This window comes from Podarcis raffonei, chromosome 16 (genome assembly GCF_027172205.1).
Source record: "Podarcis raffonei isolate rPodRaf1 chromosome 16, rPodRaf1.pri, whole genome shotgun sequence".
Lineage (NCBI taxonomy): Eukaryota > Metazoa > Chordata > Lepidosauria > Squamata > Lacertidae > Podarcis > Podarcis raffonei.
The window spans coordinates 4,446,648-4,471,082 of NC_070617.1; the positions used below are offsets into that span (position 1 = coordinate 4,446,648).

The window sequence follows — 24,435 nt, forward strand, 5'->3', positions numbered from 1 at the left end:
GCCCAATATTGTCCACACGGACTGGCAGCAGCTCTCCAGCATTTCAGACAGGGAGTCTTTTTCATGCCCCCCCCATCTCACCTGGTAAAAGGTAAAGGGACCCCTGACCATTAGGTCCAGTCATGGCCGACTCTGGGGTTGTGGCGCTCATCTCACTTTATTGGCTGAGGGAGCCGGTGTACAGCTTCCGGGTCATGTGGCCAGCATGACTAAGCCGCTTCTGGCGAACCAGAGCAGCGCACGGAAATGCCATTTACCTTCCCGCCAGAGTGGTACCTATTTATCTACTTGTACTTTGAGGTGCTTTCGAACTGCTAGGTTGGCAGGAGCAGGGACCGAGCAACGGGAGCTCACCCCATCGTGGGGATTCGAACCGCTGACCTTCTGATTGGCAAGTCCTAGGCTCTGTGGTTTAACCCACAGCGCCACCCGCATCCCAGCATCTCACCTGGAGATGCATGCAAAGCAGAGGCTCTACCATGGAGCTACAGACCTGCCCCTGTTGGTGGGGATCTCTGCCCTCCCAGCTTCAGTCTCTACTGGCATCACCAGGTAGAGCAGAGAGAGAGGCTCCTTGTCTCCCTGGGAAATTGTTGCCTATCAGTGTTGACAGTAGTGAGCGACGACAGCAGGAGGGTGTGTTGGATTTTTCAGCTTTCAGCTTCCAAAAATGAAGGCTGCTAAAAAGCTGTAGCATGACTTGGAATTCAAGATATTTTGGTTGAATTGATATAATTTAGTTTTGCTTCAAAAGTAATATGTGTGCAGAATTGCACAGAAATTATTGAAAACGACTGAAGTTCTTCTTCTTCTTCTTATTTAGCATTACCTGACATTTTCAAAAGGTAAAATGAAAATTCTTTGGCTTCCCGAAAGCAAATCATGTGCTTCTTCATCAAATGTAGACTTGCCAAGCTAAACGTTGTCCATTCGCAAAAACAATAAATTTGAATCCCTCACAACCAAAAACATATTTTTAAGACTCCTCACCGAAAAAAACTGAAAAAATAAAGTTCCTCATCCTAATACAGTTGTACCTCAGGATGCGAACGGGATCCGTTCCAGAGCCCCGTTCGCATTCTGGAGCGAACACAACCTGTGACTGCACGTCTACGCATGCGTGGGTCGTGATTCATCGCTTCTGCGCATGACGTCATTTTGACCGTCTGTGCATGTGCGAGCGGCAAAACCCGGAAGTAATGCGTTCCGTTACTTCCAGGTCGCCGCGGAGCGCAACCCAAAAGCACTCAACCTGAAGCGTATTCAACCCGAGGTATGACTGTTCCCTCTGTTCCTGTTTAAATCAGCCCTTTCTTCAGAAGAATGAGGACTAGCCTCTTGCTTTATTTTTAGGGAAGTGACTGCAACTCAATGGTAGAGAAGGTTCAACGACAAGCATTTCCCTAGGAAAGACCCCTGTCAGAAACTCAGGAGATCAGCTGCCAGCCATTGTAAGTAACACTGATTTTGCATGGACCAATCATAGGATTGTAGAGTTGGGAGGGATGCGATTCAAGAATCAATGATCTGATTCAGTCAAAGGCAGTACCCTATGGAATACATACTCTCATATTCTGGGGTTCTGGATGTGCTTAGCTTTGAAACATTATTATTTCAGCAACAACCATGTAGATAGGCAGTTATTGGGTTATAGGAGTGGTGGGTTAAGTTATTAAGCGGAGGGGTGATGGGTTAAGCATTCACAACTTTGTTCTAAAAAGCCGTCACCAAAAATAGGCAGCGATTTACCAGGAACAGGGCTCAGAAAACAGGAACTCTTCCTGGTAAATAGGGCAAACTGGTGGGTAGTATGCCAGCCATCATTTGATGGGCAGTTCGCTAGCCCACAAGAAAAGCCAGGAGGGAGATGGTCATTTCTGGATTTTCACCTCTCTCTGTTTCTAAAACTGCAAGAGGGAAACTTCCCGCCCCAGTGCCACACCTTCCAAGAACTGCTCAGATAGGAAACCTAAGCCTTCTTCAGCTATTTCTGATATGAAGTTTCTCTAAGCTGCAATTCGGAAGGTGATTCAGCCGCAGTTTAAGGAAGCCAGGGAAAGAGGAAGATGATTAGGCCAACTAAAATGTGACAAAAGAGCAAGTTTTTTTTTTTAAAGGTTCTGGAGAACTCTTCATTTTGAGCCCGGCTTTGGCTGGGGAGGGCGTGATATTATTATTATTATTATTATTATTATTATTATTATTATTATTAATGACAGCACATTTTCCTACTCTTAAAAATCCAGGGAAATGTAGCTCGTAAAGGATGATGGGAACTAAAGAGCAGGAAGGAGTAAAGTATAGTTCCCAGGATTATTTCACACTCTCTCTGTGTGTGCGAGCTTTAAATGTATAGTATAAACACAGCCCAAAAATATTGACTGAAGGGTATGCCATGGAGCCTGCATTTGTTGGGAAAATCTAAAGACAGACCTTGAGGCAGAAGGCATTCCAATGAAATTTAAGCACATGTCAATTAAAATTATATCAAAAGTGCACCCAGGTGACTTGAAAGCAATTGCCTCCATACTGTTTGAAAAATTGTGCCCTCTCTTAAATTGCAAAGATTATTTCCATTTCCAAACAATACCTTTCTGAAACAATAGAAACATTTCCCCCCCAACAGCTAAGATCTGCCGTCAATGATTTGAATAAGAATACACATTCTTATTTAGGAGTAAACTCCATTGAATAGAGTGGGACTTCCTTCTGTGTAGACAGTACATAGGATTATGCTGTAAAATATAACTGCATTCGTTCTGCACTGGCTGTGATTTTTAAAGAACCCCAAATCTGAGGGTCACCTGTTGCTAAATAGGAGGCTAAATAGAAACCGGCCCATTTCAACATTCTTTCTAGAAGTGTCACTAAGATCTACGGTCAAGATGCCCATTAATTTAATTCAGGCGCGCATTTTTTGGACCAGAACGTCCTGCAAACAAGTTGAACATGAGAATCGGGGCCTATTTTTTTATATATAGGGAGGCGGGAAAGAAAATCAAAAGAAGTTCAGGATTTGCTGCGGAAAGAGAAACTTGATCCAACTTTTTCTTTTATGGTGGTGGGATCTGGAGGGAAGTTGGCTGGGCGCTCAGCTTGACCCAACGAAACGAGGAGGGAGGAAAACGAGGAAGGGGGGGGGTGGAAAGGCAGAAGATCCAGAATCTGTTTCCAAGGAAAAGCGAAAACACTCACCATGGTGGAATCTTGTCTGCAAGATCTTCACCCGCGCAGGCAATTCCTGATTTTCTTACTGGGACTTGCAGGTGGCGCCCATCAGAAACTCACCGCGGCGGCGTTGCAAACTCCTTTTTCCTAAGCGCTGGGAAAGTTCTCCTCGGGAGTTGGGGACACTTTCCCTCCAGCCAACCCCCCCGCAAAGCGAAAGTGCTCCCAAAGTGGATGGACGGGAGGAGGGGGAGGGGAGGAAAGAGAGCGAGCGAAATCAACTGCTCCGTTCAAAACATTCCTGACCTGATCGCCCTCTTCCTCTGCAAGATGGCTTGGGCCAGGAGAAGGAGGAGGAGCAGGAAGGCAGGAAGGCAGGCAGGCAGGGACAGGTAAGCTGTGAAATTGAGGTTTCCTTTTTTTTTTTTTTTTTTGCAAGGCTGGCTAAGGGGTGGAGTGGTTGAGGTTTTGCATTGAAATGGCAAGGAAAGGTGGTGGCGGTGAGTTTCGCAGGCGCCCCCTGGTGGAGGAGAAAGGCGAAGGCGCGCAGCTGCGGGCGAGGCGCTTATGCGAGGCTGCCCTCTCCTGGGCAAAGGGGGAATCGCAGCGGCGGGTTAGGAGACTCAAAAAAGGTAATTATGTGAACTGTGAAATAATGGAAGGCGGGGAGGGCACGCAGTCCTATGAACGTTTAACTGCATGGGGCTTTTGTTTTGTTTTCTGATACACCAAAAAAAGGAAAAAACAGAACAAAAATACAAAAATACAAATAAAAACGGTGATACAAGTCAATAAAGCAAAAAATGGTCCTTGGATTATAGACCCGACCTCCCGCCTATTCCGTAAAGGTAAAGGGACCCCTGACCATTAGGTCCAGTCGTGGCCGACTCTGGGGTTGCGAAGCTCATCTCGCTTTATTGGCCAAGGGAGCTGGTGTACAGCTTCCGGGTCGTGTGGCCAGCATGACTAAGCCGCTTCTGGCAAACCAGAACAGCTCACGGAAACACCATTTACCTTCCCGCCAGAGCGGTACCTATTTATCTACTTGAACTTTTAGGTGCTTTCAAACTGCTAGGTTGGCAGGAGCAGGGACTGAGCAACGGGAGCTCACCCCGTCACAGGGATTCGAACCGCCGACCTTCTGATCGGCAAGTCCTAGGCTCTGTGGTTTAACCCACAGTGCCACCCGTGTCCCTATTCCTTATTTCAATTATATATTATTTGTTGCCAGCACACACTTTTATCATAAATTAACTAATTACTGGTTTATCCTAGGTCTCGTATCTTTCTTAAAGCTACCACTGAAATTATTCAAATGCTGTGACACAATTTAAACTGCTGTAGTTGTTTTTGAAATAAACTTGGAAAACTTCCCATTTTGAGATGAATTCCTGTTTTGGTTTGTTCTTTATTTTTTCTGATAAACTGTCTAACTCCGCATAATCTGTTAGCTTTTGGATCCATTCATGAATAGAGGGAATTTCATCACTCTTCCATTTTCTAGCGATAAGAACTCTTGCTGCCACTGTAGCGTATAAAAAGATACCTTTCATTTTTTGCGGGATATCCGAATCTGTAGTCCCGACGATAAGCTTCTGGTTTCCTCTTAAATGAAATCTTTATCATTTTTTGTAATTCTAAGTGGATACTCTCCCAAAATGCCTGGATTTTCTTACGTAGCCACCGCATGTGATAGAAAGTGCCTGATTTGTCTCCACACCTCCAGCAGTTGCTTGGGACACTTTTGTACATCTTCGACAATTTCCAAGGTGATACCATCGATGTTGCATTTTTAGAAAATTCTCTCTTAAGACATCCATGGGATTATTTTGATGCATCAATGTTAGTCCAGGTCACTGGCTCTGCCACAATCCCAGCCGGCAACTTTCTATGTTCCTATTTAAATATTGAGTATATCTCTAGGCTCCCCATCAGAATAAGGCAGGGGTTAGCAAACTTTTCCAGCAGTCCCTTAGACCTTGCGGGGGACCAGACTATATTTTTTTTTGGGGGAATGAACGAATTCCTATGCCCCACAAATAGCCCAGAGATGCATTTTAAATAAAAGGGCACATTCTACTCATGTAAAAGAACACCGATTCCCAGACCATCCGCGGGCCAGATTTAGAAAGCTATTGGGTCGGATCTGGCCCCCCTGGCCTTAGTTTGCCTACTCCTGGAATAAGGCGATGACATTGCTGCATGTGTGGATCTTAAGAGAATGTGGAAGAATTGCTGGGAAATTGCGTTTGCCTTCCACAGACCTCACCAGGTTCCAGATACCCTGAAAAGGTGTCCTGTTAAGCCCACACTGTTGCCAGTCAAGGTCAGAACAGCTTTTAGGAGGAACTCTTCATCGCATGAGATATTTCACCTTTTTGAATAAGTGTTAATTATGTCAGCACGGCTGACTTTGTGTCCCTAGCATTGATGGGCTCACAGGAGAATATCTTTTCCCTGGCAGTGTGTGGGAGATGTTGTGTGGTGTGCTGGAGGGCAAACACACCACAGCACAGCTCCAATACTTTTTTCCCCCACAGGAGGAGCAATGGCATCATTTCCCAGAGCCCCATGGCAATGGATGGACCCCCTACTTGCTCTGGGAAGGGAATGAGGTGACAGCAAGGCTTTCAAGTTTGTCTGGTACAGATTAGCTCAGAGGAAGTCAGGCAAAGAGGGGAAAGAACCAAACGCAAAGGCTAGATGCATCTTTCCTTTTCTTTGATGGAGTTCCTACTTCATAAGTAGCAGCTTAAATAGATGCACGTCTTTGCAAAGGGGTCAGCATTTCTTGATTGAAATGCCAAAGGCTGTGGTTTAGTTCAATGCAGTTAAATGGAGGACTAACATTTTTGCGGCAGCCATGTTTTAAGGGCTGCAGTTTTAAGTTACAGTGCAATGGCAAGTTTTCAGCTGGATGAGTGACTCAGGATAGGCCCCTAGACTGGGATGGCTAACCTGTGGTGCACGGACTGTATCCAGCCCCACAAAAAGTGTTTTTGGCCTCCCCAAGAACCCCACCTATCTATTTATGTTTTTTAAATTAATGACTGCCCTCTCTCCAGTTAAAAAAGTATGGCTTTACCAACTGACAAAATAAAATATGCAAATGGAAAGCAAATGACTGAGCCATTCACTTAAAATGTACAAAGCACCAAGCCTTTCTTTCCCTCTCCAATCCCGCCAGGACCTTCTTGGCTCATTCCTCCGACATTTTCTTAAGGCTATGCTCTGAGACTTTGACCACTTGACCGCTGCAGACTCTGCTTTCTGGGGCCCTCCTGCAATGCCCTTTAGATGCCCATGGCAAGACTCTGCCAGCCGCTCACCCCTTTTAGAAGAGGATTGATCCTGCTCTTAAAACCCACGGAAATCACCCAGCGTGTGGAGCGATGGAGAACCACCACAGGCACTTCAGAACCAATGACCGCACCTGCTTCTCCCTTCTGGTGACATCAGGGCAGCTCAGCCAATCGCCACCAGAGCCACTATCACTAGCACCGCAGCCACGAAATTACCTCCCCGCAAACTGCAAACACACCCTTTGTTCACAAAGATTGTATTCATCCCCCAAAGAAATGAGACAGAGGTCAACAACTTCTCTGCAAATATTCGGCTTGCATTTTTTTTCTTCTTCTTCTTTACATATGTATATATATATTTATTAAAAAAGGACATTTTTATTAGAAATGTAAGTTCATTTCATAGATTTTTATTTTGGAGTTTTGGCCCATCCTTACCAACTAGGGAAAGAATGAAGGAAGGAAAAGAAAAGAGGGGGGAAAAACGCACGCACACACAAAATGGTCATGCACAAACGTTTTTGGAAGCCATCAGCAACTCTCCTGAAAATGGGGGAGGACTTTTAACCGGCTGGCGGGGCGCGCATGTGTAAAATGAAACCTGTAATGCATTTTAAGAGAGACTGCTTGCTTCCTTGCTTGTTAATGGCTTACCCTCTTCCTACAGCTCTCCCCCACTTTTGTAGGGTTGGTGTTATGAACAGTGATAAGCCTCTCGACCCTTGCTGGCAGAGAAGCCTGTCTCATTTGCTGACAGCCCAGTTCAGCTATAATTCAGACCTGTGGCTTCCTGCTACCCGCCCCCAAATCCCTCGTTGAGATAATTCAAATCAAGAGGGTGCTGGGAGAAATAACCCCCAATTTGGGATCTCAATAAACTGGTTCGTGCGAGCACCCGTTAGCCACTGGGTGCCCGGAAGTCTCCCGGTGACTGTAGTAGTGACTGCTTTTGACAGCTGCTCCCGACCCACTCCTCTTGCCATCCGTTTCCCCGCACGCTCGTCGCCTTCTCTGTTGCTGCAGGAAGTCATCCACGAGGCTCCAAAAAAGGCGCTGCACGCAGCAGGCGGCGTCGCAGAAATCAAAGCTGCTACAGTCACCCGGAGGCTTCTGGGCACAGAGAAGGCGTAGCAGCTCGTAAGTTCCCCGCAGGAACTGGCAAGGGGAAGAGGAATTTATGTAGCCATTGTTACGACAAAACACTGCTAAATTTCTCGCTCTTTTAAAACTGTGCTTTTCACAAAGACATTCATAATGCATCACTTTTCAGTCAACGCTGCCCAAAACCTGTACGATTGTAAGGTTAGGAGGGTACCAAAAAAATAAAAATTCCTCCCCATTTCTGCTTTTGCGTGTGGATGCAGGTTTTTTAAAAGGTGCACACTTCCTTGCCCTGTCCCCCCCCCCAAGGTGTTCTCCCCCTGCCAGAGAGTGGCTGAGGATGACTGTGAAGCTCACTACCTAAAAAAGGGGGGGTTATCTAACAAGAAGGAACTGACAGATGCGACAGATGAAAGCAGACAGCGTCCATCATGAAAGACTCTTTTTGAGATTGTGATGTGTTTCTTGTTACCTTAGTTCAGATTTTAAAAATGTGGGGGGGGGGGCAAGAGAATGACAAGCTGCTCTGCTGCGAGGACCACCAAAAACTTTGTAAACAGAAGGTGTAAGTAGAATTTGCCGCTGGAGGGGGGGGAGGAATTCACACACAAACACACACCTGAGCATGGGCTTACTGGGGTGGGGGAAGAGACTTGTTAAATCACCCGCCCCTTGCAGACCTGATGCTGCCATCTCCCCCCGCCCCTGTCCAGATGTTTCTGAACAGATGCCTGCGATAACGCAGCTTGCTGCATCAAGACTGACAGCTCCCCCGCCCACCCCCCTTTTAATCTTTTTATTTTTTTAAATTAAAAAAAAAGGGCTCGGTGAACCTGCACATTTAAAAACAGCGCACACATTTTTTATACAGAGAAAAGGAATGTCTGCTACCTCTTTGCATTTTATGCAGCAATTTCCAAGCTCCCTTCCGCTCAATATAGGGTCTCTTGTAAAAAATAAAAAATATTTCTTTGCTCTTTTTTTTTTTAAGTACGACATGATTTTAAGTGCTATGTACACACACTTGGTATAGCATGGGGAAATCATATGCGGGAAAGGAGATTTGGGGGAAGAGGCCAGCCAAAAGATTGGACAGGGAAGGAAAAGCAAAAAAAAACCCAACAACACAAAAACCTCACGCAATGAGGTATCGGACACACAAATGCACGTCCCCCACATTCACATGGCATTGCCTCCCGCCCCCCCCCAAAAAGCAGAATTTCATATTTGAATACATGGAAATGGGCTCGCTTTCCTCCCGCAACAGAACCACATAACTTTTCTTTTTTTAAAGGGGGAAGGGGGCAAAGGACAGCTCCACTCTACACACACACACACCTGTTTCTAAAATTCATATTGCAAAAAAAACCCATTCATGTCTCCAGGGAGCTGTGTCCCAGCGATCATTTGCGACACCTCCCAGGTTCAATGATGGCTGCTTTCGAAGTTGGTGCCAGATCCCAGCGTGTTTGCGACCGCGAGCGATGGAGAAGAAGGCACTGTCTAAGACCCAGAGGACTGGGCAGGAGGGCGAAACTCGGCCAAAGAAGGGAACACTGACCCTTGGGAACCATAGAGGCGTGGGGCTCCCTAGGAGCAGGCACCGTCTTGGCTGCACTATGCTGGGAGCTGTAAACTGGGGCAACTTGTTAAACAGGGGGGAAAGAGGGAGGAGAGAAGAAGAGGCTTAAGGGGGAGGAATACTCTAAATGGCTATGGGAGAGAGAGAGAGAGATTGGCTGCCCAGTGGGAAATAAGTGAACTAAATACACCCAGGAAGAAAAGAAATGTTTTCGTACTCTAAGGAGGTTGTGGCAGGACGAATAGCGGCAAGAGGTTTTCTGCAGCAGTGCTAAGGAGATTTCAACGCAACGCGAACTAAGGGAACAGTAAGAAAACTCGGCAGCTAGTATTGCCAAATGCTCAGTGAACGCTTCCCATGCCATGGATGGTGTAAGAAAATATATATATATATTGAGAGTAGAAAGAGGTGCAAGACAGAACTCCCGCTGTGGGGACAGGGTGGTGGTGGTGGCAAAGGCTGAGTGCTCTCCTGCCCCACCAGCAGCCAATTCCCACCCCCAAAACTGTGCTCTAGAGAAGCGGTGTGGAATCATGAAAACACCGGCCTTTGTGCAACTCGCAAACGGTGGCGCCTTTGCATGAAACTCGTGCAGGAAATAATACAGGGGTTTGGTGATGGCGGGGAGTTTAATTGTCTCGACAGAAACGCACACGCACACCAACGGAAAGAAACATGCATGGGTTGGGAAGTGGGGTGGAAGGGGAGGGGGACATTTGAGAAGTGAGGAAGAAAAGGGGGTCTTGGAAACGGGAGGCTCAGAAATGCATGATTTCCCGGAGCTGTTGCATAGGTCCATCTCTCTCTCTCTCTCTCCATTCCCCATTCACCCCAAAAAAACCCCATCCAACCCACTCCTGTTCTTCCCTGGGCCCATAAAACATTTGCGGGATTGTTGCGAGAGAGTGACAGTTCAGAGGACAAAGACGAGGTATAATACTGAAATAAATGATTTTCGAGTTTCGGGGGCCGGGGAAGAGGAAGGATGGTGACGATGAGGACAAGGGCAAAACATGGTTCTTCTTCGTGTGTGACTTTCTGACGTCCAGAGAACAAAGGCTCCGTCCTTTCGCTCGTTGCTTTTCTTGGGGGAAGAAAAGCAAAGATCTCAAGGTTTTCTTTCCTACATGATCCTTCAAAATTTCGCATGGGAAGAGAGTAAAGCGCCTCTAGCTTAGTTCGAGAGGTCCTTCTCCCCCACTCCGAAGCCCCCAACCTACACCCCGACCCCCATCAGTGTCTAAAAGAATCCGGTAAAAAGGGGCGCTGCGTTCGAGAGACGCCTCGGGAGGAAGGCAGCTCCTCGGTTCCTTCCCTACTTCCGCCATCCAGCTCCCTCCGACAAGGACTTTGTGAGGGTCTCTGGCTGTGGTGGGGGTGGATGGGGGGGCCGGGCGGTTTCGCCGGCATGTCTGGGGAGCGCGGCAGGCGGTCACATGATGCCGTTGGTGAGGTACTGGAAGCCGTCGTAGAGCTTGGTGGTGATGGAGCGCATGCTGCCGTCCACCATCTGCTCTATCAAGAGCTGAAGCTGTTCCTCCGTCATGTTCATGTGGAATCGCTCCTTCAGGTTGCGGATGGTGCTGGAGCCGTGGAAACAGGGCAGCTGGGAGCCTGCGGAGAGAGAGAGGGGAGAGTCAGCGCCTTGGCCCAAGGAGCGTGGCGCCACTGAGGAGAGGACACGATCCAGCTCTTCTCTGTCTGCCGGGAAGGCTGGGAAGTGTTTGTCTTATTTAATCTCGCAAGGTTTACGCACTGCCTGAACCCTCCAAGCGCTTTACAAAGAGAACGAAACGATAAAATTGCCCCCTTACGCAGGGAAAACGTTCCGAGCCCCCCGCGCACAGGAATCTCAACAAAGACTCATTGATTGGTCGAGTTGGAAGGGACCCCAAAGAGGATCCAGTCCAACCCCCTGGAGAATAGACAGAGTGGCTCAGGCAACCCAGCCGGATGGATGGCACAGAAATAATGATAAAATTATTATTATTATTACTACTCCATGATGGCAACTGTAACTATGATTTACCGTATTTTTCTCCCTATAAGACGCACCAGACCATAAGACACACATAGTTTTTTGGAGGAAGAAAACAAGAAAAAAAATATTCTGAATCCCAGAAGCCAGAACAGCAAGAGGGATCGCTGCGCAGTGATCCCTCTTGCTGTTCTGGCTTCTGGGATAGCTGCACAGCCTGCACTAGCTCCATAAGACGCACACACATTTCCCCTTACTTTTTAGGAGGGAAAAAAGTGCGTCTTATAGAGCGAAAAATACGGTAAGCTGTCGTTTAGCGCCTAGCACAGGCACCCCCAACCTTTGGCCCTCCAGATGTTTTGGACTACAATTCCCATCATCCCTGACCACTGGTCCTGTTCGCTAAGGATCATGGGAGTTGTAGGCCAAAACATCTGGAGGGCCACAGGTTGGGGGTGCCTGACCTAGCATATATATATGAGTTTCTATATCTGAGTATTGTTATGATTTTTTTTGGGGGGGGGCGAACACAATTGCCTCCCACCGTGTCCACCCATAAAGGTTGGTGCCACCACTATGAAGGCCCCTCCGTAGCCGCCATTCAACTCAATGGCGTGGGTTACTGCCTGGAAAGCGAAGGCTGTGTCGAGGGCTTTAAAACTGGCTCGTTCGTGGTAAATGCCAGATGATACCCCGCAGATATGCAAAACAGGCACTCTCACGACCTTGCTCTTCTGCCCAATCGCAGCCCACTTTTCATAGAGGGGGCGGGCAGGATGTGCCGGCGGTGCCCTTTTTTGGAAGCCTTGAACTGCCTTGCTCCAACAGGTCCTTAAAGGGCCACTGAAATCTTCTGGGGAAGGGGTAAGCTTTTTAAAAAGGGGGAGGAACACCCTGCGGGAATTATGCAATTCATGGAGGATAAAAGTACCAACAGCTGCTGTTTGGAGTAGGTAGCTAAAGGGAAGCCTGCATGCTCAGGAGCAGTCTACCTCCAAATGCCAGGTGCTGCAGAGGTCGGGTATAAATAAAGGGGCTGGCCGTCACTGTCTCTGGGAACTACTTCCAGAGAGGGGTGCCAGCCTCTTGCGGCAAAAAGAACACCAGACCAGGCGGACCTTTGGCCTGATCAAGCAAGGCAGTTGTGTTACTTTCTTATGGACTAGCAACTTATCCGAATACGCTGCTCTCGACACTCACTGATGACCTGAGCTACTGCGGGGGCCTGACTCTGCTGCGTTTCGCCCAAGCAACACTGGCAACCTGCAGGACAAACTGATAACAAGCGCTCTGGTTACTTTTTAAAGAGAAACAAAAAAACCCTATCCTTTCTAAAAGGCCTGTGCCTCCTTTCGGCCGCTGATTAAAGCGGCTTACAAGTTTCCTTGCACTGCTGTCAAGAGGACGCCTGTGTTACGGGGTTATTTAGGACCACGTGACCGGACGGCGGGCTCAACAGCTAAGGCGGATCTTTGAAATTAGACGACAACCTGAGTTTGTGTGTGCGCTGGGAGAAAACTACCCAGGTGGGTTTGGAGACCGGTGTTCCCAGAACCCTTTGCAGCGTCCCAGAGATCCTGGGCCTGGCAGTGCAGGTGCCCCTTTGCGGATGGGTGGACCGGGAGCCTCTCATATGTGGTGGAAGAGACACTCTACTGGGTTGGGGTGGGGCTGTTTGCGACCTGGTGGCCTGGCCTGAAACCCCAAAGCTGCCCAGGTACCCCCAAACCCACAAAAGCTACCTTGTTGCATTATCTCCACAATCTGGACGACTTTATCCATGTGCTTCCGAGCGGCAATGAGGCCCTGCAGCATCAGCATCTTGTAATAGTTGAACATGTCGCCATCCAAGCCTCCCATGACCTGAAAGGGGGCAAGGGGGAAGGAGGAAAGTTAAAGATGGGCGTCCAAAGAAGGGCTGGAGGAACAGGGAGGAGATTGCAGAGACTTCACTAAGGACTGGGAGGCTTAAAGCTTTCCTGCATGCAAAACTGTGGCAAACCCATATACTGTTCGGAGCCGCCCAGAGTGGCTGGGGAAACCCAGCCAGATGGGTGGGTTATAAATAATAATAATAATAATAATAATAATAATAATAATAATTAATAATAGCTGTCAGGGAACTGCCATCGGCTCAGAGGCGAGAGGTGGAGGGGCAGTTGTGTTACAGGGAGCCTCCGAAAATCTTGCGAAGCAGTTCCTCTTTCGGGGAGGAGGAAAGCCCCACCTCCAGTGGAGAAGAGGTGCAAGGAGCTAGTAAGAGCCTTAACACCGCGCCTGAGAAAGCCAGAGAGGAGGGAGGCACGCCCTTGCCGTCGCCCGTCATGCGCAGTAGTTTGAGGCGCAGGGAAGGGCATAAAAGGCTGGGGGTGACGAAACTTTTATGTTGGGGGAGGTACAAGAACAGACCAATCCCGGATTCTGCTAGCGATTGAGCCAGACATGAACTTATGACGCTCTTCACTGTAAATAGGTAAAGGTAAAGGGACGCCTGACCATTAGGTCCAGTCGTGGCCGACTCTGGGGTTGCGGCACTCATCTCGCTTTATTGGCCGAGGGAGACGGCGCACAGCTTCCGGGTCATGTGGCCAGCAGGACTAAGCCGCTTCTGGCGAACCAGAGCAGCGCATGGAAACGCTGTTTACCTTCCCGCCAGAGCGGTACCGATTTATCTACTTGCACTTTGACGTGCTTTCAAACTGCTAGGTTGGCAGGAGCAGGGACTGAGCAACGGGAGCTCACCCCGCCGTGGCGATTTGAACCGCCGACCTTCTGATCGGCAAGTCCTAGGCTCTGTGGTTTAACCCAAAGCGCCACCCGCGTCCCTTCACTGTAAATAGTTTGCATCAAGATAAAGCCTGTAAAAGACAGGTCGGAGTCCTGCCTGGTTGCTCTCGAGCAACCGCAATAGGACCCCACAAATAGCACTAGAAGAGCCTGCTGGATCAGGCCAATGGCCCACTAGTCCAGCAGCCTAACCTCACAGTGGCCGACCAGATGCCCGTGCAAATCCTGCAAGCAGGACTTGAGCACAAGGGCAACTCTCCCGTCCTGCCGTTTCCAGCAAATGGGGTTCAGAAGCATCAGACATCATGGCTAGCAGCCATCGATAGCCCTCTCCTCCATGAGGAGATTCATTTCTTTCGATGGGATTGCTTCAGCAAAAGGCTGCCTGCGCCCAAGACAATGTGTGGGTTCCCCAACCTCCTCGGCTTCAAAGAAGCCTAAATAAGAAATACACCTTAACTAGACCTCTTGGCCACAGGCTGCTTCTTCCTGTCCTCCCTGCCCCTTCTTTAGAATATTCAAAAACTGCTTGATCCAAGAAACTTCTCGCAAAGAACTGCAGACAAAAAACAAGGCAGGAGTTCTCTCTCGCTTCCACCCACCGCCAACTTACATCGACGAACTCAGAGGTGAGTTTGAAGGCTGATGTCTCAAAGCCGAGATTTCGGGGTGAGCTGGAGAGGATGAACCCGAAATCTATGTGGATTATGTGTCCGTCTGCATCCAGCAAGATATTGCCATTGTGCCTTTGGGGGGGGGTGTTGCAGGGTGGGAAGAGAAGGGACAGAAAAAAACATTATTTACTGCATTCATATCTTGCCATTTTCTACAAGCAGCTCAAGGAGGAGTACGTGATTTTCCTCCTCCTTGTTTGAAAAAGGTCAACTATCTATTGCATGGCTTTTTGTAAATTTTCCAAACACTTTCCCCTTCTCACAGATTACGTGGCAGCAAAGCAGGACCCAGGCAGCTGCCCGGAGCGGATGTGATTCAGGGAGCACCAGATTTATTGTGACCATCCTTTCCTGAGAGGAGGGAGACCAGGAGGGTAGGGACACCCACATTGTTCTATGGGACCGCCTCTCCTGGTCTGCCCCACGAAGGACCTTAAGGTCCACAAATGATAACACTTTGGAGGTCCCAAGTCACAAGGTGGTTAGATTGGTCTCAACTAGGGCCAGGGCCTTTTCAGTACTGGCCCCGACTTGGTGGAACGCTCTGTCACAAGAGACCAGGGCCCTGCGGGACTTGACATCTTTCCGCAGGGCCTGCAAGACAGAGCTGTTCCGCCTGGCCTTTGGTTTGGACTCAGTCTGACCCTTATGTTTCCCTCCCCTTATGGTTTTGATCTATGGGCTACTTTTAAAATGAGGCTGCATTTTAAATTGTATTTTAACCCATATTTTAATAAACTGGTTTTTTGTTTGTCCCCCCCTCAATATTATGTTTTATTGTAATTTTATTGGTGTTAGCTGCCCTGAGCCCGGCTCTGGCCGGGGAGGGCGGGGTATAAAATAAAATTTAAAAATTAATTTTTTTAAAAAAAAAATATTATTATTATTATGCCTGAACCCACTTCTGGCACCCAGGTAGAAGGCAGCTTTACTGAGCGGGTTCGTGGGCTTTGACGTCTGTTGTCAGTTGGCCCACCCTAGTTGAAGTCCAGGGTACAGGGGGATATTTAACTTACCCCAGTGGTGCCACCCACTGGGGCCTGATGGGATTCCCTAGGGGGTCACTAAGAGGCAAGGGGCTGGCGCTGGAGCTGTCAATGATCCTCAGACTTCGAAAAGCCAAGATCGCTGGATGGAGTTCATCCACTTTGTTGAATTCACTAAGCTAAATAATTTCAACTGGGCTTTGAATGAATGTGCAATTAATCATTGCCGTTTTGACTTTTATTGTGCTGTTACCTTCCTTAGTGGGTTGTGCAAACCGCTATTCCAAACCATGTTTCTTATAGGGCAGGGTAGGCTGCACTGGGGGACGCGGGTGGCGCTGTGGGTTAAACCATAGAGCCTAGGACTTGCCGATCGTCAGGTCGGCGGTTCGAATTCCCGCGGCGGGGTGCGCTCCCGTTGCTCGGTCCCAGCGCCTGCCAACCTAGCAGTTCGAAAGCACCCTCGGGTGCAAGTAGATAAATAGGGACCGCTTACTAGCGGGAAGGTAAACGGCGTTTCCGTGTGTTGCGCTGGCTCGCCAGATGCAGCTTGTCACACTGGCCACGTGACCCGGAAGTGTCTTTGGAACAGCGCTGGCCCCCAGCCTCTTAAGTGAGATGGGCGCGCAACCCCAGAGTCGGACACAACTGGCCCGTACGGGCAGGGCTACCTTTACCTTTACCTAGGGTGCACTGGGGGTGAATTTCTGGAACCGAAAGGTTGGTGCTGCCTGAAAAAGTTTGGGAACCATTGGCGTTTAACTTGAGGGATTGTGGAGACTAATTAGGCTCTAGGCTTAATTGTCAGAAAGTGGCTTTCCCCTTTCTTTCCATCTCCATCCCCTGTCACTGATGCGCTATGGGGCTGCTCCCTCTTGCTCTGAAACTGGCAGCAGCGAGGCTTCTCTCCGCAATGTGCTGAGCGCTCCTTCTCTGCCCACTGCCTCGCCCCAGCTTCCCAAAAGGCCCCCTCACCTGTCTTTGACTTGCAGCAGGTAGCAGACCAGGCAGTAGCCGGCGCAGCTCTGCACAAAGTTGCGCTGGGCGGTCAGGAAGGCCTCGGTAGTGTAGTTCCCATGCTCCTGCAGGAAGTAGTCCAACAGGGAGAGCTGCGACTGCTTCTTGACCTGGTGGATGGAGACGGCGTTGACCACCGGCTCAATCATGCCGCTGTCGGCAGAGATGACGAGGATTTTGTATGGCTTGATCCACAGGGGGACGCGCTCCTGCTCCCAGATGGACTGGAGGAGGAAAGCAAACGGAAAAAAGGCGTTTTGCAACAGGACCCCCTTGTGTTTTTCGGAGGTGGGGTGGGGGAGAAGTCCAGCACGCAAAATGTCCCTTGCAGAATTTTAACGGGCATCTACAGACTACAGGGATGTCCCAAACAGGAGGAGATGCTCGAAAACCGAGGTTCCACTGTATTATGATTTTTATTCAAATTTATATCCCACTTTTTTCCTCCAGGGAGCTCAACATGGCATGCCTAGTTCTCTTCCACCCCATTTTATCCTCACAACAATCCTGCAAAGGAGGTTAGGCCCCCAAGAGCTGAGCAGGAATTTGAACCCAATCAGAGACATCACCTTGCCGATAAAGGTCCATATAGTTAAAGCTCTGGTTTTCCCAGTCGTGATGTATGGAAGTGAGAGCTGGACCATAAAGAAGGCTGATTGCCGAAGAATAGATGCTTTTGAATTCTGCTGCTGGAGTAGACTCTTGAGAGTCCCATGGACTGCAAGAAGATCAAACCTCTCCATTCTGAAGGAAATCAGCCCTGAGTGCTCACTGGAAGGACAGATCCTGAAGCTGAGGCTCCAAGACCTTGGCCACCTCCTGAGAAGACTCCCTGGAAAAGACCCTGATGTTGGGAAAGATGGAGGGCACAAGGAGAAGGGGACGACAGAGGACGAGATGGTGGGACAGTGTTCTCGAAGCTACAAACATGAGTTTAACCAAACTGCAGGAGGCAGTGGAAGACAGGAGGGCCTGGCGTGCTCTGGTCTAGGGGGTCACGAAGAGGCGGACACAACTAAACGACTAAACAACAACAACTCTCCCAGGTGCTAGTCTGACACTCTAAACACTACACCAGCACTGCATCCAACTTGACCAAACTCAGAAGCCCTTGAGGGAGGAAAGAGAATGGAGAAAGAGAAAGAGAGCCTTGAGGCACTGCTGTGTGGTATTCCCTACCTGAAGCTGTTTGAGCACCTGGAAGGCCAGCAGCTCTTGCCGGAGATCATCGCCACATTTCACGATCACAGAGAGGAGGCGCCAGTTTGGGAGGTGGCCGTACGGAGAGCCCTCCCGGATCCGCCTGCAAAAAAGCAGCAGGAAGCAGTTGGTTCCGCCCTGGCCTGGCGCGGGAGGCTCAGGCCACCCTTGCCGAGCCCTGAGGAACCTGAACAGCCCCGTTGCCCCACGCAAGAGATGGGGAGAGCCTCGCCATCTGCAGCCAATGCCTGGCTTCTTAGCACATCAGGCCGTGGAGACACAACTGGGGCCCCGCCACCCTCTGCTCTGACCCCGCAGTGCCCTCACCTGACTTTCTCCTGCCACGGCTCCTTCAGGGCGACGGCAGAAGGGTCTTCGGGGTCCCTCTTGAAGGACGTTGGAGTGTGGGCAAGCTGTTCCGAGAGGCGTCTCCTGCAAGAGGGAAGAGAAATGTTAATTTGGGGGGGGTGGGGGTGGGATTTTGCTACACACGGAAGCGGAACTGGATTATACTATTCTCAGGTTTTTGGGGTTTTTATTAGGGATGTTATATTCCTAGACCTGAACCCCTCATTGCCAAGCAGCGGACATTTCTTCTAGACTCCCACTCACCTGATATCTCCAGCAGCTATGAAGACGGGCTCTTTGCTCTCCTGGCTGGTGATGCTGTCCACAGAGAACTGGGAGATGTTGTCACAGCTGTTGGTGTGAATCTCTGGAAGCTGGAGAACAAAGGAAGGAAGGAAGGAAGGAAGGAAGAGCTCAGTGGAAGCAGAGAGGTTTCATCCGTTTCTGTGGCACATCGTTGAAGGAAAAGCCCTGCTTTCAGCATCGCTTAAGCTGTACCTTCAAGACCATCAAAAAAAAGATGCAGCCCATTTCACCCTTTTGACAAAAGTAATCGAATTCCTGATCCAGGGATTTTTCCTGGGCCTTTTTGGCTTTATTGTGACCAACTATAAGCCTCTTGTCTTCATCAGTGATCATGTCAGCACACATAAAAGTGGTGACAGCAGCAGCGGTACGTACTTGGTGTAATTAATGCCAATTCATAACTTCCATCATTTTCATCTTAAAGGTAAAGGGACCCCTGACCATTAGGTCCAGTCGTGGCCGACTCCCCAGAGTTGCGGTGCTCATCTCGCTTTATTGGCCGAGGGAGCCGGCGTACAGCTTCCGGGTCATGTGGCCCGCATGACTAAGCCGCTTCTGGTGAACCAGAGCAGCGCACGGAAACGCCGTTTACCTTCCCGCCAGAGCGGTACCTATTCATCTACTTGCACTTGGACGTGCTTTCGAACTGCTAGGTTGGCAGGAGCAGGGACCGAGCAACTGGAGCTCACCCCGTTGCGGGGATTCGAACTGCCGACCTTCTGATCGGCAAGTCCTAGGCTGTGTGGTTTAACCCACAGCACCACCCGCGTCCCCATTTTCATCTTAGGCACCAGCTATTTGTCCTTCGTTTTCATCAGCAGAGAAAATTTTTTCACTGGACGGCACTGAAGCCCCTTGCTGACTTCTCTGCTTATATTTATCAAGCCTTCTTCTCTCGTCTTCTTGCTCCTCCTCCTTTTTTACATGTCTGTTATGCATAAAGGAGATTTGGCAAGCTAATCTGATGTGCTCCGATAATTCTTAATGATTTTTATGCATTTCCCCCCTTTTTTCGCGCAGAAGGTTTTAATAAGACAAGTTTAAAGTGACTGGAAATATTCCACCAAAATGTTAAAAAGTCAACCTTTTCATATTTGCGAAGCAAAGCTAAATGATAATAATTTCATCGAAATACCTCCACCTGCAGCTCCCCGATGTCGTCCACAGACCAAGCCTCGTCATCGTTGTCGTAGTTGGGGACAGTGGTGAAGCTGCTGGCTCGCTGCTCATGCGTGATCCCGCACTCTGGGAGGTTTTCCACGGACCGCGTGCTACGGATACGGTTCTCTGGGATCCGGGCCGGGACGTTAGTGGTGTCGAAGTTTTCACATTCAAGTACTTCCACATAGATTAGGTAAGGAGCCTGGAGACGGGGAGGAGGGAGGGAGGAAGAGAAAGAAGGACTCTGACTGGACAAGTTTACAACGTCTGACAAAACAGGAGGGCAGATTTGTGGTGACGTTTTGGGGACAGGCAGCTTATTTCTACTCTGGGCGAAGGAAGGCTCAGTGCACTGGTCTTCCGAACACTTGGCTCCTACTTCTAATTGCAAAGTGTGCCTCTGCCTCCATCATTATTAACTTTCGGGGGGAATCTGGAAATGTCCTTGGGAAAAGCTCCCTTCAAACTGTTTCAGCATGGATCCAGAAAAATGCATTCAAAGTTACGCATCGATGGTATACATATCAACCACTACTGAGTGAAAGGACTAAAAACCGATCAGCCATGTGTTTGAGAAATGCAGTGCTTTTCTTGTCTGTTTGACTCATGTGTGGGTTGTTGGTTTGTCCATTAATACTAAGTCCCAGATTTTTGAGTTTCAGATTTCAAGCAGGTCTGTGTTTAGTCCTCTAATGCCCTGCAGTACCAAGGCGTGCTGCAGTCATCAGGTGATAAACGAGATCCTTATGGGAAAGATGTCAAGCAGTTTTCCAGCAGTAGGACAGAAGTGCCGTTCCCCGTTTCTGCCCAAAACAAAAAGACTTCGGACACTGCCACCACATGTGGATCCATGAGCTGGTGACCTTACAATTTCTCCCGCACACAGCTGATGTGTTTTCAGCCTTGGGATCTACTTCTGAGTAGAATTTAGTTGGGCGCAACCCGATTCCACTGGAGCTCTTGCCCCCGTTCCTTCCTCAGCCCCCTTACCTTGTCCTTGGAGTTCAGCACGACGGCCTGGGTGTGTGGGACCCGCACCACGTGGTGGTCAAACCCAGCGGTGGGGAGCCAGACACGGGCCGGCAGCTTGTGGTTGAGCAGGGAGAGCTCAGAGATGAGGCGCTGCGTCTTCTGCTCTTTGGTCGGCAGCGTCGTCAGGCGTTTCCCAATGGCCATCAGAGACTTGATGAACTCTCGCTCCGGGGCCAGGCGGACGGGCTGCGCAGAGTTGTGGGGCTCCCCCGCCCCCAATTTTAGAGGGAGGGAGAGAAGGAGACAGAAGTTGGAACCAGTTTTTGCACAGAGGGTGCCTGCCTTGAGGACCCTCAGAGTTACAGGAGGATGCCAATTTTTGCCTGACAAATGAGAGAAAGGTTCCTATTCTAATATCTGAATGACCAGGATTAGGTCGGGCAGAGAGGATGCCTAGTTCAGTCTTCTGCCCGCCACCCTTGGGGTGGGATCCAGCTCACGTCTAACTCAGGCCACATTCGCACCATACATTTAAAGCACTATGATACGGCTTCAAACAATCATGGCTCCCCCCCAAAGAATTCTGGGAACCGTAGTTTAAGGGCGCTGGGGGTTCTTCGGAGATCCCCTATTCCACACACAGAGCTATAGTTCCCAAAGTGGTTTAAAAGGGAGCTCTGGGACTGTAGCTCTTTCCTCCTCCTATGCAGCCTTCCGAGAACACTCCACACCCTGAACAAACTACAGTTCCCAGGATTCTTTAGGGTAGGTGGGAAGCCATGACTGTTTAAAGCAGCATGATGTTGCTTTAAATAGGAAACGCAGGTGGGGCAATATGGTATCACTTTGAACAGTCATGGCGTCCCCAAAGAATTCTGCGAACTGTAAGGGCACTGGGAGTGGTTAGAAGGCACCCCTGCAAAAAGCTATAATTCTTTGAGTCCAGTTTGAAAGATTATCTTTTTTCCCCTTTTTACACAGGTTAGTAACGGCATTGAGGGTTCAATGTGACAAGGGCTGCCTAAACAACATAGGCTCCCTGCCTACTATTGGGTCACATCCACACTAAACATTAGAGAAGCAGGAACTGTAGTTTATCCCCATGGAACTATAATTCCCAGCATCCTTAACACGCTACACTACTTAGAGTTCTTTGGTGGCAAGCCATGTGCTTTAAAATGATGGTGGGGATGTGATTAAGACTGCAAAAAGGCAACTAATCCACATTTGAGTCTTCTTTAACCATCCCCCCCTTGCAACATTCTCATTTTCTTGCAGATGTCTTGAAACCTGAAGCCACCCGCCTCAAACCCCAGCAAAACATTTAACCTTTTACTCTTGATTGACACCAGCCTTCCTCTCCCAAAAAAAACCAGAGAGAGGCTGCTCTTTCTCAAATAGCCAGCAGAGGGTGCGAAAAGCTAGGAATCCTTTGAAAGAACACCAAGCAGTGCTGCACAGATGTTGCTGCCCTCGCTGCTAAAAAGTCCAAATTGTTGACAAGCGTTTGTATATACAGCTTTATATATACAGTCGTACCTTGGAAGTTGAACGAAATCCGTTCCGGGAGTCCGTTCGACTTCCAAAACGTTCGGAAACCAAGGTGCGGCTTCTGATTGGCTGCAGGAAGCTCCTGCAGCCAATCGGAACCCGTGTTTGGGTTCCAAAGAACATTCACAAACTGGAACACTCACTTCCGGGTTTGCGGCGTTCGGGAGCCAAAACGTTTGACTCACAAGGCTTCCAAGGTACGACTGTACAGTATTTATATATGAAACCGACCTAGCAAGGAAGAGCTGTGTGTTTTCCTGTTTGCTTTTTAAGCAAGGAATTTATATGATTTAAACTCGTTAAGCAATTAAATGCTTAGGAATGTCAAGAAGACACCCACAGGAACCGTCACCTGCGAAAAGAGGATGAGGAACACTTGCGGAGTCCCACAGCTGTGCCTCCAACTCCCACCCGTCCCAGCGGCCAGCATGGCCAATGGTTAGGGAAGGGTGTTGCGTGGTCCAAGAAACACCTGGACGGACACAGATTCCTCCATTACCCTTGGGGTTAAAACCAGAGAAGCCTGAACCCAAAGGGCACCAGAAGTCAGCGCACCTCTTGGGTGCACTCCAGAAAGGCATTCGGACCCCGTCACCCTCGCAATAAAGCCACATTGGACTATCTTTCAGGGCCATCGGGATGCTGAGACGCTGGACCGATTTAGGCACTGGAAACTATATGCAGCTAATTATTTCCACTGATGGTGGTGATTATTAACACCACAGTGGGGAGAAAAATCCATTTCCTAAATAACTGCTCCCTGCCCACCTCCCTTCTTCAAAAACAACCAGCTTCACTTCAGCAGTTTACTCTCCCGTCAGAGGGAAGGATTATTATTTTTTTTAAAAAGGATAATTTGAAATTAATAAGCCATTCCTGCCACCACCAAAACCAAGCGCTGGTCAAAGAGACATGCAATAAAGGGGGGGGGAGCAAGAGAAGGGTGTTAACTGTATGAAGCTGGTGATGAAGTAGAGAGCACGCAAAAAAGAGGGGGGAAAGGGGTTTTTTTTTTGGGGGGGGAAGAGAACGTTAAGAGGGGGAATGAAGGCACTGAGCACGGAGGAGAGAGATTGCCCTGGCTGGAGGTAGGAAGGGATTCCCTGACAGCTTTGGGGTGTGTGGGGAAAAGGGGGTGGGCTTTGGGGCTGCTGTGTTGTCAACACAAAGTTTCCCATTTCCTCCACACTGGGGGAATCAGGTCACGCTTGATGCAAGTGGAACTTTTGCCATGTTAAGATGCCTTAAGGAGCCACCAGTATTCCCTGCTGGGGTCTCCCCCACCCCCGAACAGGTAATACCCCACCTCGGGTTGCTACAGAGCCCCACAAAGCAGCAAATTAGGGTAGCTGGGAGTCAGTTCTCAACAGCGCTGTTTACCAAGAAGCCCTGGCCCCGCTGAGACTTGCCCCTGGCCTAATCGGAATTATAGGACCGCAGCCAAGAACAACATAGGAAATCTCTTAACGTTTCTGTAAAAAGATTTTGGAACAAAGAACTCTGGGTTTTCCAGATTCCAGAGTTTTTCCAGCAAAGGGGAGGGGAAGAGGCAAGGGTCCGAAGCAGAGTTATAGGCCAGCCTGCAGAGAGGATACGTATGGTTTGTGGGAGCTGGAGAAGATCAACTGCCTGAGATCCTGGAAAAAAACTAAGGCCTGAAAGTGTCTGATCAGGGTGGGCTTCCTGGCTTCAGCCGCCTTCTGCAGTCAGGTTCCTGTTCCTGCCCTCCATGAAACCACTGAATAAGCCACAGTTTAGTGTTACGTGCAGGCCAGGCCAAATGTATAGCTATGGTTTGCTCACAATCATCCCTTCTCGTCTCCTTTCCAAATTCAGACTGTAGGCTCCTTGGAGCTGGCACAACTTTGTTAAGCAGGCCTATAGGCAAACTCGGCCCTCCAGATGTTTTGGGACTACAACTCCCATCATTCCTGTCCACCGATCCTGTTAGCTAGGGATTATGGGAGTTGTAGTCCCAAAACATCTGGAGGGCCGATTTTGCCTATGCCTGTTGTTAAGTGCTAAGTGCTCAGATAGCACCATAAGCCACAACCCAAAGCGGAAGCAGATGAAGATCCGTTCTTCTTCCCCCACCCCTAAAAAAAACAACACTGTAGGAACCTACAGCTCCTCTGGATGTCGTTGGACTTCAGCTCCCATCATCCCTGGCTCTTAGCCATGCTGGCAGGGGCTTATGGGAGTCGGAGTCCCTCACCCTCACACCCACATTATAGCAAAGCCTTACAGCTATTCCTACAGCTATTCCTGAGCTGGGGAGGGCCAACCAAGGAAGGGGGGGGGG

The 24,435-nt window shown here is 49.2% G+C and overlaps 2 protein-coding genes across 4 annotated transcripts in view; both read right to left on the reverse strand.

The window, feature by feature from the left end:
- The window catches only part of LOC128404367 (unconventional myosin-Ie-like), a 55,210-nt gene extending 51,563 nt beyond the window's left edge, over positions 1 to 3,647 (reverse strand). Inside the window, exon 1 of the mRNA XM_053369903.1 lies at positions 3,196 to 3,647. Within this exon, the coding sequence (XP_053225878.1) occupies positions 3,196 to 3,198 (3 nt within the window). The 5' untranslated portion in view covers positions 3,199 to 3,647. The remainder of the gene's footprint in view (positions 1 to 3,195) is intronic.
- A 3,181-nt stretch (positions 3,648 to 6,828) lies between these two features.
- Positions 6,829 to 24,435, reverse strand: part of PI4KB (phosphatidylinositol 4-kinase beta) — a 49,834-nt gene continuing 32,227 nt past the window's right edge. For all 3 annotated transcript variants that reach the window (XM_053369906.1, XM_053369904.1, XM_053369907.1), the window contains 9 exons: positions 20,601 to 20,828; positions 19,585 to 19,812; positions 18,408 to 18,517; positions 18,123 to 18,227; positions 17,775 to 17,898; positions 16,554 to 16,819; positions 14,532 to 14,664; positions 12,874 to 12,994; positions 6,829 to 10,767 (listed from right to left, as the gene is read on the reverse strand). In XM_053369906.1, the coding sequence (XP_053225881.1) occupies positions 10,586 to 10,767; positions 12,874 to 12,994; positions 14,532 to 14,664; positions 16,554 to 16,819; positions 17,775 to 17,898; positions 18,123 to 18,227; positions 18,408 to 18,517; positions 19,585 to 19,812; positions 20,601 to 20,828 (1,497 nt within the window). In that variant the 3' untranslated portion in view covers positions 6,829 to 10,585. The remainder of the gene's footprint in view (positions 10,768 to 12,873; positions 12,995 to 14,531; positions 14,665 to 16,553; positions 16,820 to 17,774; positions 17,899 to 18,122; positions 18,228 to 18,407; positions 18,518 to 19,584; positions 19,813 to 20,600; positions 20,829 to 24,435) is intronic.